This window comes from Ambystoma mexicanum, chromosome 1q (assembly GCF_040938575.1).
Source record: "Ambystoma mexicanum isolate Mex_15411 chromosome 1q, UKY_AmexF1_1, whole genome shotgun sequence".
Lineage (NCBI taxonomy): Eukaryota > Metazoa > Chordata > Amphibia > Caudata > Ambystomatidae > Ambystoma > Ambystoma mexicanum.
Window position 1 is genome coordinate 672,204,190 of NC_090922.1, and position 15,839 is coordinate 672,220,028.

Sequence of the window (15,839 nt, forward strand, 5' to 3'; positions counted from 1 at the left end):
AAATGTAAACACAACATGGTCCCCCTAATTGAGATATTTCTGAAATAAACAGATTTCAGTTTGGCGGAAAGTGCCATAGAGACATATAAATTAAGGGGCATGCTTTAACTTTAAAAAAAACTGTTCTGGAATGGTGAAAGTGGTTGTAAAATTAGTGGAACTTTTAACAGAAACAAGAAAAATATTGGAATTCCACTCCCGATTGCCCCAGATCACTTTGACCTCTGCTTACACGTGATAAAAAAGGCACATATTTCCCACCTCAAATTCGTCTGTCATTTAAATACTGCAACACATTAACTGTGTAGGCTTTTAATTGACAAGCAGTTGTATTTGTTGGGATTTTGGGCAGGCAACACATGTGGTCTGGTCGCTTTGTGACTGTCTGAAACCAGGGCTGAATGACTAGTTCACGAGTGTAAATGGGGTAATGCCACCTATGTACTTTAGGAATGCGAGCATGAGCTTCACTTTGCTTTTGCAGAGATGTTTGCAGTTTTTAGTTTCTGGAAGTGCTCATCTTAAATGAGACTGTAGGTCGTGTCATTGATGTTGCTGGAGGTGAAACACCATTTTGCTTTTCAATAATTTACAGGAACTGCAATGTTAGTAAAGCAGTGATACTGACCAGTCTAATGGCATCCCCACTCAAAGCTGAATAATGAAAGGTGAGAGCTGAAAGGTAAAATGGAAAGGCAGTTCAGCAGATTGAGTGGCTACTGTGGAGATACTATGTGTTCAGAACTGCCTGTAAATCATATGGCTTTTGTTTGCATTTTCATCTGAAAAATATGCTGTAAAATGCACCATTCCGACCAATTATTAAAGAAAAGGTGTGTGGGATACCTACCACTATCACTGAAACCATCTTGGTAGTTGTCACACTTCCTCGCCTCCCTCAGCCAATTACTCCTACACCTATACCCATAATGACAGTGAAAAGATTGCCCAGTGAAACCAACCTACATGTAGCATGCACGCTCAGTAGTAGTGGCACACAAATGTAATACTAGGTTGCTAACGGTCCAGATAAAAAGGCAAGAACGGCAATGAAGCAGCATTGAAGATCATAATATTTTGTTGCAATACATACTCTGGAAGGAAAGACAACGGGCCTCATTACAAGTGTGCTGGTCCGGTAACAACGGTGCCGGTAAGCCTACCGGAACCGTTGTTACTGGACCGGCACACTACGGGTCTGCTTGCCGGAGTTAAACAGACCTGCACAGAAGCACCGGCACAGTTAATTACGGTGCCGGTGCATCTGTGTTTCACATTCTCATTGAGTCCTATGGGACAGAAATGGTAATGGGGATTAACATTTACCGGCGCCGGACTTCCCGGAACGCCGGGGTCATAATCCCCTGGTAATTCCGGCAAGCCAGCCGGACTTGTAATGAGGCCCAACGTCTTCTACCAAAATTATGCTCAATGAGTCATCTGCATGATTCCAATTCTACGAAAAAAACGAAATAGGGCTCACTTTAACCAAAAGATTCTTTAACAAAAGGAACCCTCCATAACATACATGCTTTAGTTCTTTTAAATAACCCATGCTTTGAAGACCTGCCACATATGACATGGACAAATGCCTGGGACCCGCATTGTCTGCATCTCTTTCCTGTGCCACATATGCAGCATCTCGATTGAAATGCTCAGACTATCCTCCCAAGGTAGAGCGATTTGGGATACTTGAGCTTCAGAGAAGGCCACTGAACAATGAAGTGGTCTGAAAAATGATAGAGAATTCTTCCAGAGAGGGATAAGGTTTCTACTCGACAGATGCTTTCCACATAGACGATGAGCACTTTCTTTATCCCCAGCAAGCCAAGAAGGAGCGCAGAGGCACAGACGGGAACACATGTTCCTGGCCCATTACACAGCATCTAAAAGGAAAAGAAAAAAAACTCTGTCTATACATTTTTTTAAAAGGCAGCCATTTTGAAAAATCAATTTCATATGCTTTAAGAAAACGAACACTTTAGGAATTCAATATTATCCGTATTAATAAAGGAGCAAAGGCGTTTGCTTACCAATTACAATATTTCATCTACACATCTTTATAACTTGTAGGCCTGTCCAACACATGTTTGTGCGTGAAGAGAAAGCCCAACTTTTTCACAGCCCGTAGCATTATTGTCTTTTAACTTCGATGGCTAGCACCTATCAAGCATGCTCTTAAATTCAGCAAGGTCTCATTTGCATACCCACAACAATCTGGATTAGAAACAAGGCACTTTTCTTCGTGCAAGTCATAATATAGTTCTATAGGTAAATGTATAGGGGGAATATTCCCTAAGGGTAAAAAGGTTAATATTGTATATGTAACCCCAGATGTCACCAGGCCTACCGCATGATATGTACCTTTTGAGGAAAACTGGAAAGTGCCTTTTCACATTGTCTCTTACCTGTTATTTGGTTAATAAACGAAATGTATACACAACATGGTCACCCCAATTGAGATATTTCTTAAATAGTGCTATGTCACATCCCCTGCCTAGTGTTAAAAACCAGATCCTACTGGCCTTGGCATTTGGCTATTTGCCATGGCTAGCAGTCACGTCCTTCGGCTGTGTCCATGTTACGGTACTCCTGCTGGGGTCCATATCACCCCTTACTCAGCCATAGCCCATATCCTCCTGCCTAGTAACTTATCAGGTCCCACCAGCAATGATCACTGTCCACATTGCAAAAAATAGGAATAGAAAAACAATTTAAAAATGAAAACATCCTCACCATCCGGTGCACTTTTTTCGAGTGCCTCTGGCAATATTTACACGAGTTGGTTAGGTGAAAAACAGTTGAAAAAACAGGCTCCCCAGCCTACTCCTAAGTCTCCCACTACACATCTGCTACTCTTTACCTCTCCACACGTCTACGCTGATATGAAACCACTCCTTTCCTTGCTCCAAATATCATTTGAGCACTTTTCTTTTTTTGGCTTCCGTCGAGATTACTGTGGAAATTGCTTCCATCAAGGGAAAAAATTGAAGAATTTCATTTCTGAAAAGTATCACTGATGCCGTGCATCATGGGAGATATATAAATGTTTCCAGTGCAGATTGCTACAATTACTCCCATTGTTTGCAACACAAGTCCCTCTCCTGTTCTCTGCCTACTCTCCTCCCTCCAACACCACTCTCCTTCTCTCTTCCTGCTACATCCTTCTCTGCCTCTCCAAGGTATCTCTTGCTCAGCTACCTCCATTCTCTGATCCTATTTTTCTTTTTTTATTTATGTATACGATATGGCTTGTGATACAAACCTTTTAGAAAACAATACATTGACATACATCATAGAAAATAGGACAATGTAGATTAAAACCATTCCAAAATAGTTATATGTTAAAAATACAATCGTACATAGTTACCATTTCAAAAGATTCTCAATTTAGCCATTTAACACCAAATCAATTAGGGAAGATTGTAAGTAAGAATCTAACAGATGCTAAAATGAATGAAATTTGATGACGCACCGGAAGTCTTTGCCACAGCCTTATTTCTTTCTACTCTCTCTCCTACAACTCCTCCTGTTTGCACTACTAATCTCATCCTCGCCACACCTCTACTACTCTCCTCACTACCACTATTCTCTGCTCTCCACACTACTACTCTTCCCTCTTTACACTACTACTACTCTGTCCTTACCACACTGCCACTACTCTGTCCTTACCACGATACCACTACTCCACCCCATGTTCTCCTCAGTTGCCCTCCTTTTCCTCCCTCAGTCACTCCGTACTCTTCTACTACCCCTCCCATTTACAAACACTTTGCACACACACTTACTCACAACACAGTACAGTACCCCTTTCATGAGACACAGGGGGAGGGGGCATGGACAGACATGGGAGCAGTTCAAGGACCTTAATTCACAGAAAGGTCAAAGGAAAACAGTGCAGGATTATACAATGGCTATGATAGGGCCTCCTGGCTTTAGAATTGTGATTAAAACATGGCCTGCTATGTGATAAGCAATACAAACAGTTAAGCAAACATGTGCAAAGGGAGTGAGCAAAGGCTACCAACCAATTAGGGGTCGACTCTCTCAACAAGGCTCAGGTGTGCCTAATTACACTGTCCAGCCCCAGTTGAAGCCCATGAAAGGCAGCAGGGGCTAGCCTGCAGTATGAGAATTTGGAAAAAGGTCAACAGTGAGGAGGTGTGTAAAAGAAGCAAGAAGAGCAGATGAATGAGGAAATATCAGGAAGGAGACAGAGATGAAGCAAGGGAGCAGTATCAGGGAGTGAATGGATTTGGAGGAAGAAAATAGGAGTTGAAAAGAAGGTCGTCATCAAAGAGGTTGGAGACAGAACTGTCAGGTAAGAGGCAGAACTGGGCAGGGGTCCTAAAATGAGAACCATCACTGGCCAAGCCAAGAAGCACAAGGACTAGAATGTGTACTCAGAGGCAAGCATTGAGTCCATTGCAGCCTGCGCTTGGCTGACACCGGGATACAAGGGATAGTGAAGTGGAAAATCTCATTAACCTGGACCCAGAAATTGTTATTTCCAAATAGCCTAAAGGCAACAAGAGAAAAAGAGACAACGTGGAGGTGTGGAGGGAGGAGCACGTCACCTCCAGCAAGAAACCTGAACAGCGCGTAACAAAGGGGCCACATCACGCCCTCTACAACACAAACTGCTTTTGTTAATTACGGAGGTCTAGCGCACTAAGCACTAGGAACTGGATGCACCAGCTACAACAGCTTCCTCTCCACGACAGTGACAGACCCTTTTTGGATCTGGGAATTGAAGTGTGTCCAACTCCAGAAACTCATCCACCCTGCCGCCGGCCCGGACCACCGGCTGGAAAACGAAGGAGGAAGCAGACATGAATCGTCCGCAGGGTCCCTTGTTGTATCGGGACCTGGAACACCAGAAAGAATTCAACCAGAGTATCACACGTGGTGTCAGGTACGTTGGAGTTGGACCAAGAGAACGGGATTAACCACAAATTAAGTTACTTCAGCCAGCCTAAAATATATTGCGAGCTACACTTTCAAAGAAGTGGAGAGTCTGGGGGAAATCAACACTATGCATTTGTGGAATTTGAGTGTGATGAATTGACCAAGATTGTTGCTGTTGCTGAACCCATGGATAACTACCCTGGTGGCGGGAGACTTTTGAAATGTGACAATGCGCCACCAGAAAAAGTTCATGTACCCATTTCCAAAGGGAGAAAACAAACAGTGATGAGACCGAAATATCCACCAGTGACTCTGTGCAACAAGAAACATACTACCGAACAGGAAGGTACGACAACCAAACGGCTTCTGACAAAGGAATGGATACTGCAGGAAAAAAACTCTAGAAAGGGAATAGGTCACGATTTTCCTGCACAGACCCCCATTGATCAGACGATCGTAATGAAAGGGGCAGATGACCTACACAACTCTGTGAAGAGTCAGGCCGCGGCACTAGTCTGTACACCCGTAGTTCTGGAACCTCGAAAGTCGAGGTGAGTCAGAAGGATGATGATGACAATGGGAAATGGGTGTTAAATATTCCAGACGGTTTGAAGGAAACCAAGGAAAGGAAAGCGTCTGATGGTGACAAAGATGTTGTGTGTGACGCGTCAACCAATACAGATACTGCCAAACAAACACCCAGAAGAACTCTTCTGAAGGACAACAGCAAAGAGATAGGACAGACACCCAAGATTGGCACACAAAGTGCCAAAAGGAAAACCCCAAAACAAATTGCAACACAGGCATGCCACACCCCCCTTACAAGTGCAAGTGTTCCAGCAAAGAGACAGAGTGTGCGAACAGGCTCAAAGGCCAACCATATCAAGTAGCCGTCAAAGGTGACTACGTCCAAACAAGGTCACAAACTGTCCCCAGCCAGAACAACAAAGCCGACCATAGAAGCAGAACAAGACATTGAGGGAACACAGGCTCACCATAACAGAGCGTTTGGAAGAATTAAGGCCAGCATGAAAATGTCAGCTGTATCGTACATACCAAGAACAAGAGGACCGATTGCTGCCAAATGAAGAACACCACATGACCTGGAGGAGCACGTCCCCTGCCGAATGTCACGGTAAACAGATATCCTCTCCAGGAATGTCCCAAGACAAAGATGACCAGGGCAGCCTTAAGCAGGGAAAATGGCTAATCTTGGGTTGAAACCAGCCCCTCGAATTATACCTCAGAGGAATGGACCACCAGGGCAATGCAAAAAGAGGAGAGGCTGCCGGGGACAAGTGCACCTTACAAGGATACAGCAGAATAGTTTGGACTCACTGGACATTGGAAGGATGCTACGCTACAAGTGGTGGGAGACATACCACAGTACACCCTTGAGGACGCAGTCTCCAAAGAAAGGGCAGTATCCTGGGGGGAAGGCTGTGGGGTTTATAACCCAGAGGTCCAGGTTACATCTGAGCTCCCTGGTGATGTGACATTTCCGTTTGTGCAGGGGTACACAGATTTGACTCCAAAGACCCCTATCCAAATCAATAATACTGAGCAAGACAAAGTGCCTCACGATGACATGCATCCTGACAAGGCAGGACAAGTAGGAACCATAACACACAGGGGTAGCTGGGACAGAGACTGCTGCATACCCACAAAGTCCACTATAATTCATAGTAAGTGAGCTATAGCAGAGAGGGAAAGAACAAAACACCTTCCAATATGTAACCACCTGCATTCCCACAGTCTACCCGAAGTTGCAAAGGAGGAAGGAGCGGAAAGAACACAGTAAAGGGACTACCGGAGTGATAGTCGAACAACAGCTGCTGGTGCAGGAGACAGTAAGACAAATGGAAAGGAGGGAAATGTAAAGGACAACAAAGTGGAGGCACTGGAAGAGTAAATGTGTCATGAACATTACAGACGAATACATGGTCCAACTTAACGTGAGGGGAAGAAAGGAGACAGGAATTCATGAAGCAGGTGGAAACCCAAAGATGGAGGAAGAAGGGGGGAAAAGAGAGAATGCATGAGGATGAAGATAAAAAGAATGATAACCCACCTCCAAGCATGGGGAACGGCAAGACATGCAGAGGAATGTCAGGTGGCAAGAGAGGAAAGGTCCCAGTAACAGAAAGACTAGGGCTGGCTTAAATACAGACAACAGCCAGGAAAGGTCAACTGAGACCCTGTGCCCTGACCGAAACAACAGGTGGTGAGAAGGTGCAGAAATATCAGCGAACTGGACATAACAAAGGACAAATGAAAAAGTGGACGAGCACAGGGACAGCAGTGCTAACAAAGAAACATGTGAAGGGAGAAGAGACAGACACGCCAAAGGTGAACCGGGGATGCATGCCATCACTGGAAAGGAAACCAAGGATAAAGAGGTGACAGCAGTAGTTTTACCATGACCTCGTCGAGCCTGGAACAAAGCGACAGGTCACGGGAAGTGGGGAACATGGCAGAAGAGCGTGTGATGGAATACCTTATTTCAAAAGATTGTCAGGAATCGACACAGAGGTCACAGGGGAGAAGAGGAAGCAAAGAAGAACTACAGAAGGGAAGTTCCAGCGGAGACCATCAGAAACAGCTAAAAGGAAGATCAACCCCACAAAGGATGTTAAACGGGGGAGATGTTGCAGGTGGAAGAGCAGAGGACGACCTTAAGGGAGGAACGACTTTAAAGATTCAACTGAAGGGGTCAGCACGGGAAAAAGGTAGGAGGTGCTCCCAAAGCCTTGAAAAAATCATGTACGAGAGGGAATAAAGGGAAGGTTGGAACTTCTCATGGCTCCGTGTTGGTCGTGGTCCTAGGACGGAGCGTCCACCATATGTCATGTGGCCCAGTTAGAGAGGGCCACAACAGACCCAATGCTCCAGCCGGAAGGGCAGACTAACAGTCGGCAGGGTGCCTCAAGCGAAGGGTGCGATGTCTGTGAAATCCCTTAAAAAGCATCAAGAACAATAGAAATGACAGCCACTCCAATAGTTCAGGGCATTCCTGCTGCTTATAGTAGCTAGGTTTCTAGTCCATAAAACAGGACTTCCTGTTCGACAGGGTACCTAGAACATAATCAGAAAACAGTGGCGAGAAATCTGCCTTGCCGAGAGGATGGGCAAAACTCTACCCTCTTCAGAGTTTTGGGAAAGAGCTTTCCAATTGTCTCAAAGGAGACTGCTTCCTCCCACCCTTAGTAGGGCACACGTCAGTGGCTACAGAAGTGCACCCTTGTCTGACCAGGTAGACAAGAGTGGAAACTGCACTGAAGAGATCCCATGGAGTGTCCAATTTCACGCAGAGGGCATCTCTTTGCTCAGCCTCGACAGCCAGGCCCTCCTCAAGGATCCAGTCTCTCATCAACCTGTTGGAGGTGGTACAAGACTACACCGATCTATTTGGAAATAGTGTAAAAATTAAATATTCTGTCATCCAACATAGCAATATTATCCTCCCACCCCCATGCCTCTTGCCTGTGGGTTTTAAGGGCAGTTAATAACCTGGGGTCCAGGTTACCAGGCTGTGAAGCCCACAGAGGGGCGGGTTGGGGGGGAAGGTTATTCCCATTACCACCCTGAATTGTTAACCCAGGGAGTTGATAGCAAGGTATTTGTTTGAATGAATAGGTTGCATACGCAGCGAACTGTTCATTCTAACACAGCAACTTTGAGCAGCTGCATAAGAATGGTAATTAACGTGGCATATGATGTTGATGGTTCCCCTTCACCCAGGGGCAGTGGAACGAGGGCCAGGCCAGCCTTCAGAGCAGCATTCAAGCTGTTCTCTTGGATGAAATGTGTAGGGCCGCCACGTACGTGACGCCTGATACTTTCATAACCCACTATAAACCATATGTTTGGTAACTAAGGAAATCCTTTGGTTCCTCCATGCATGAAGACTGAAGTCCTCATTAAAGGGTCTTGCTGGTTTCACTGCATTATGTTGTAGTTATTAACTGGTGTTCAATATACCCACAAACGGTTGAGAGTATTGCCACACACTTAAGGAACTGCGCCACACTTAGTATTAATGAACTGGTTTGCGTTTATTGACTTGCCCATTTAGGATAACACGTGTTTCGACACACCAGTGTCCTTTTCAAATCAGGGCTAATATCAAAGCTACATCAAGTATTCAGTACATACATACAATGATATCAACAAGTCAAATGTGTGTAATAAATCAGAATTGAAATGCATAATCACCTTGGTGTAGTAACAAAACCCAAATAATAATGTTCATGTTGTAAAATCACAAACAGTTGGGAGGGGCAAAAGGGGAGGAGGTTTAAGGTAAATGTACAAGAGAGAACAAAATGGGGAGAAAAACATTTAAAAAAACCAAAAAAACATCATGTAAGTCTTTAGCTTAAGATGAACAAGTCATACGAACATAGTGTGATAGGTCATTTTGAAATATGGTGTGTAGTTTGTCATGGGAGCCTTACCTATGTTCCAAATCTATGGTTTCAATACGTTGAATCAAAAAAATCACAGGATGAATCCCCCTATTAGAGATTAGGTCGAAAATCACGGGTTAATAACCGTTTTGGCACTTAGTCATCATTTATTTAATTAAAAATGGAGCCTATTGCATAAACTCAGTCATATATAATTCCCCTGATGAGGGTACACATATGTATGTCTATTTGGAGTATGCTGGTCTAACATACAAGGTCACTTAAAGTCTGTCACTTTCAATGGACTTATGGTCTACTTTGAACTTGACTGAATGCGGGCTCGTACTCGACTTAGAAGGAATTACCGATTTGTTTGCAGCCGTACGATCTAACACTACGGTTGCAGATGCCCAAACGCTCCAAAAATATTAACATCTAAACACGAGAATCCGTGATAAATTATTGTCTAAAGGTACTAGGCCCGCTTAGTCGGGCGTCCACTAATGTTGAAGCTTACCTTAGGATTGCTCAGAATCTCCTGCCGTCGGGTTCGGAGACTAGTCGCACTAACCGGTGTATACAACGGTTGTCATGGAGACCCAAGTCCTATTTCTATTTTGATTTAGCGTCCTGTTCTACGTGTAAGAAACCGAGCACCATGTTTTGGGCTCGCTTTCAGTATTTCAAATAGCATAAGCCGAGGAAAAACCTGGCAAGTTCCCATGGTCATGAAAGTACGATTATTAGCATCGTATTGTTTAAGTTAAATAGAAATGATTACATTTTAAATATCAATTATTCTGCATATAGATAATTTGTGCGGTAAATTGCGCCGCCTGACAATTGAAATCTCTGATCTCTAATAGGGGTATTCATCCCGTGATTTTTTGATTCAACGTATTGGAACCCTAGATTTGGAACATAGGTAAGGCTCCCATGGCTGAAACTACACACCATGGGCCTCATTACGACCCTGGCGGAACGGGTTAAACGGCGCCGTAAAAGGTGACGGTGCCGTTCAACCCGTTCCGCCACATTACGAGGTCCCCTCGCGGGACACAGTAAGCACGCCTGGGAAAACCAGGCGTGCTTATCGGGTCCCGCGAGGGGAAGAGGGAGAAAACAACGGCCATCTTGTCATGGCCCGTTGTTTGCTCCCTCTCCCATTTCCATTCAGCCCTATAGGGGCTAAAGTGGGAATGGGGAAGGACCGTGTCTGGGTCCTTGAGGGAGGAATTACCGGGCCATCCGAACTCAGAATGGCCCGGTAAGTCCTCATTCCGAGGACCTGGCACGGATGCGATTTTGGCGGCAGCCATGCCGCCAATAGCGGCATGGCTACCGGCCGAACTCGTAATGAGGACCCATATATCAAAATGACCTATCACAGTATGTTCGTATGACTTGTTCATCTTAAGCTAAAGACTTACATGATGTTTTTTTGGTTTTTTAATGTTTTTCTCCCAATTTTGTTTTCTCTTGTACATTAACCTTAAACCTCATCCCCTTTCACCCCTCCCAACTGTCTGTGATTTTACAACATGAACATTATTATTTTTGTTTTGTTACTACACCAATGTGATTATGCATTTCAATTCTGATTTATTAAACACATTTGACTTGTTGATATCATTGTATGTATGTACTAAATACTTGATGTAGCTTTGATATTAGCCCTGATTTGAAAAGGACACTGGTGTGTCGAAACACGTGTTATCCTAAAAGGGCAAGTCAATAAACACAAACCAGTTCATTAATACCAAGTGTGCCACAGTTCCTTAAGTGTGTGGCAATACTCTCAACTGTGTCTTCAAGGGGTCGGGGTCTGGTTCCTCTTTCTTTGCCCCACACAAACTGCAACGCAATTCCATTTTGGAATATTAACCAGGCGCATGGGATTGTTTTAAGTTGGTACAAATAAAAAAAATAAAAAACGTGTTGTAATACCCGCAAACGGATTTCCATGCCCTCACACGATAAGGACTGGGACGTGAAGATCACGTATCTGTAATTCCATTACTCCGAGTCCTTCACTTTCTTGCCCCAGGTCAAGGTTGCTCTCTGCTCCTCGTCACGGGCAATATTGCTAAGGGTTTCACTGCTAAGGTCTGGACAGGTAGCACATGCTGAGGGAAGCACCAGGTCAGCAAAAAGGGGTTGCCTGTCTCAGGAGACAGCAGTCTTGTACAGTAAGGACTGGGACAGGGAAGAGAAGCACGCAGAGTAACGGATTACAAGCAAGTAATCTTGGCATTACTTTTCCATACAAAGAGTGATTAAAACGGAATGAAATGTGAATTAAAATGAAAAATGTAAACCAGTCACATTCCTACACATGCTCTGCCAGAAATACACACACACATCTGGTTTGACAGGACTTCACTACAGAAGCTGCACGCCACCCTGGGATCTGCCTTTTACGATTTCCAGGGGATGCTTGCTGGATAGGTGGAGAAATCAGACATTGGCCCTTGATGGTTTATACAGTTCTTTTCCTCCATTATTCCACCTTCACTACAATAGGAGACCACTATGGGTGTTAGCCTACATTCCTGACCTCCCTAGAGCCTGATCTCTCTCCTGCAGATGTCACAGTATTTAAATGAACTACAAACATGGATAACATATTGTAACTCACCTACAGCAAGTGTCCAAACTGTGTCCCAGACTCTGTACACCCTCAGCTTTTTTCAGCTAACCTAGAGAAAATTCGTGTTTGATAATTCAGTGTGCATAATGCCTTTGAGTGGATAACTCCCAGAAGGGGAGGGATTTCCTTCTATGTAAGTACACACAAACTGAATATCCTTCAATTTTCAGCTGCGGATGTTCATGGCTTTTGTGCATTATTTACCTTTTATTTCTCAACACCCAATTCTGTCCTTCTCAGCCAGCAGAACAATACCAGGTGGTGGGTTGTTTTAGAGCTGGCAGAGCTCCATAGCAAGTGTAAAAACAATGCGTAAAACAGTTTATGCCTGGCTGTACCACTCTGGCCGACTTTCCAAAAATGTTAAAGGCAAAGTGGGAGGCGTGAGGGGTGCAGTGAAATACATATCCACCTGGTACTTCTCATTCTGCTAGCAATGCTCCGTTTTACGGCAATATGAGATTTTCATGCCACACAACCTTGCACTTGGTAGCATGGTCTGCAGCGGAAAGGCCCGTACAAAGCAGTGCTGGGTGTGAGTGAGCTTTTTTTTTAATACAGTTTACAAAATGTCACACCCCTTTTCTAGAGACTAGAAGATAAAAGTATTTTTGCTAACCCAGATCTATCAGACCAAGACCGCTGATGGGAATTTCCCTTTCTGTCCGAGTATAGACCAGGAGGTTGTAAATGCGCATTAACAGTGACATTGAAGAAAACCTTAGATTCCATAACATCTGATAACTCGCCTCTTCGAACGAGTCTTCCAAGGAACCATCTGTAAAATCTGGAAATAAATATAGTCTAATGTACATATTTGTCTCTCTGTTTTATCCCATGATCTCTTCCTTTCCGATTTTCCTCCTTTCCTCGAGTTGGCTGTTCCACCTTAGTTTGCATAATCTTAAAACACTGTACCATGGCAAAAATTAGGCAATAATTACTTCAGTGACAGGCTGTACCGGGTGACAGCATCCTGCCGCTCAAGGTAATACGACCAAGCAAGAGTGGACAAGTAATGGTGACGCAGGTATGCCCAGTCCTTTGAAGAATGATTCTTAAAAACTTGAAGCCAAGATGTAAAGTTCAAGGCAATTTTTCCTACAAATAAACGACTAGGTTTGTCCAATCTCGAGAGGATAACTCAGGGGCAACATGCTCGCCTTGGAAGCAAGATGACACGGAGCACCACAGGTTCGATCCCCCGGTCCGTGCTTAGAAACATCTGGGTATTAAGCACGTTATAAATAACCCATCATATCATATCATATCAAGAGAACGTTGTGGGATGTTAACAGAACAATTCCACCCTTTCCGTAGGACTTTGGTCCTCAGTCCTTCCCTCTCTCTCATAGACACGGCTTTCCTGGCAGAAAACAAAACAAGTCTATCTATTTTGACTGTTGTAGCCTCGTGCTTGGCTTTCGTATATATCAGGAGGACGCCATTCTCAAGAAACTCGCACCACTACCCCTGATGCCGTGGGTCATCCAGATGGGGGAGCCAGGCGTCAGTCTTTTTGGCCGGTAGAAGGCATTGTTGGTTAATACTTCACCAGACGAGGAGTCTCTGCAGGGGCTATGTTCTCGACTGGACCACTTTTCAACTGCTTTTCCCCCTGTATAACATTTCCTTATCACTGCCCCTTTCGTACTCTCAGACTTTCACTTCTTTTCTTTCTGTCTCCCACCCCTTCTTTCCTCTATGACAATGTGCCACACTCTACTCTTTCTCCTTCACACTTCTCTTTTTCTCTTGTCGACTCTTCTCTCATCTCCTGGCTTTTCCTCCACTTCTTTCCTCACCTCCTCTCTCCCTCAGTAATGCTGTTCTTCACATCTTCTATCTCCTTCTCTCTTACATTTCTCCTATTTTTTCTCCACCTCCTTTTTTACTGCCCCTTTTCACATCTTTCATCTACAACCCTCCTCTCTCTAATATTCTCTCCAACTCCTCTTTACCGCTCTCTTCACCCCTTGCGTGCCTTCCCATTTTTAGGCTCGCCTCCCCTCCTCTGTACTCCTGTGTCTCTTTCACCAGTTACTCTCTTTATCGGATTAGCTCTCCTCCTCCGCACCCCATCCTCTCTCCCCATTCTCCACTCCTATGTCTCTCTTTCAACTCCTTTCTCTCCTCCTCTGTCCTGCTACTCTTCACTCCTTTCCATCCACCCTGCCACATACGATCCTCCACCATCTTTCTCAAACTACTGACTCCAATGGCATTCTCAGCCTCACTCCTCCTTTTTATACTACAGTGGGCTTTCCTACAAGTTGCTGAATTATTCAGCTGATTGCACCTGTGTAATATCATGAAGCGTGTGCTGCTATTCGACTCCTTGCCAGGGAACCACAGATGTCCCTGTTGTTGCTGCTAACTGAGCACACCTGTTCACCGTTCCACAGTCCGCACTTACCTAGTGCATGCTTCTATCTTGGATCTGCATTTCTTAATGTAGTCAATGGGGGCATTGTGGAAACCACAGGGTGCCTAACTCGCTAGTCCCCGGGGATCTCTCTCTCAGGTGGCCAGAGCACAGCCATCGCCTTTGGATCCAACCCTGGGGATGGACCAGTACGGGAGGATCAATTGGGTGAGGGGTCTTCGGGGAGCGGGGCGCAACAGCCAACGGTGAGACACAGTATTCCCCCCTTTTTTGTTCATTTACCCCATCCTATTTTGTAGGATTTTCTGAAGTTCCAACACCCCCCCTTTTTATATAAACACTGGGCCGAGGAAGAGGGTGACTGAAAGTAACCAGACTAACTCTTTCACATTGTACTGGACATGTCCCGTTAATCGGTTTGGTAAAGTCAGACATTTTACACTAAGTTCATACACCTGATACCAGTTAGCTCTCCTCACACGAATAAAAGGCAATACCTAAAGCATGGGTCTGCAACCTGTTGCTCGCCAGATGTTTGGACTACAAATCCCATGATCCCTCACCATTAACTTTGCTGGATTTGACTTATGGGAGTTGTAGTGCAAAACATCTGGAGAGCCACAGGTTGCAGACACCTGACCTAAAGACACACTCTGAGCAAGCAGAACACTTAGTACGAGCAGAAGTTCCGGGACCAGGCATACCTACTGGAGCAGAGCAACGGATGAAGGGACGAGAGCAGTGGGCTGAAAACCCCAGAGGTTCCCTACTGGAGGTCGTTGCCGCCGACAGACTGGAAAGACATGTGGAGAAAGCCAGATCCCACAAGTTAAAATTGCATTGTGTTTCAAGGACGCCAGCGACCCTCCCATGTGAATGGCAGAGTTGGGGAGGCGAGGCCACGCCTGCGGTACTAGCCTTGACTCGTGAATTGGAAATAGCAAAACAAGAAAGAAGCGCACACAGCCAATGAGTTGGCAAGCGACCTTAGAGACTGGTGTGTGTTAAAGCGAATGAAGTGGCAACATTATATCAAAACTGAAGGATGTACGCGTGTGGATCTGACCTGTGAATGAACTTTGAAGTAAAAGGCAGCTGTGAGATCAGTGATACTAAGTAATGGAGTGGTCCGGTGCAAGGAAGTAGCCCAGTCAAATGTCTCTGTGAAAGGTACTTTGAAGCTAAAAGGCAAACAAACAGCAAGAGTGAATTAAACAAGAGTAAACCATAAACATTGAGTTGTAGTGGTCCTGGAGTGGTCTGTAAAGAGAGCCACACACATTTAAAAGTCTTCAACAGCCGACTGAGGGGTCGGAGCACGATTGAGGGAGACCTGAAGTACAATAAGCTTGGGGAAGGGTGCCCCAGCAATTGTTTGTTGAACTGTAACGCGAGAGGGCTGAGCCCGGCAGAGGGGGACCTTTTGCGAACTTTACGTTGGAAAACCTACATGAAATGTGTGCTACAAGGGCTGAGCCCGGCAGAG

The 15,839-nt window shown here is 44.9% G+C and overlaps 1 protein-coding gene across 1 annotated transcript in view; it reads right to left on the minus strand.

Annotated features, from left to right (window-relative positions):
- Nucleotides 1-296: 296 nt before the first annotated feature.
- Nucleotides 297-15,839, minus strand: part of ALG14 (ALG14 UDP-N-acetylglucosaminyltransferase subunit) — a 607,683-nt gene continuing 592,140 nt past the window's right edge. The window contains exon 4 of the mRNA XM_069641273.1: nucleotides 297-1,886. Coding sequence (XP_069497374.1) covers nucleotides 1,656-1,886 — 231 coding nt within the window. The 3' untranslated portion in view covers nucleotides 297-1,655. The remainder of the gene's footprint in view (nucleotides 1,887-15,839) is intronic.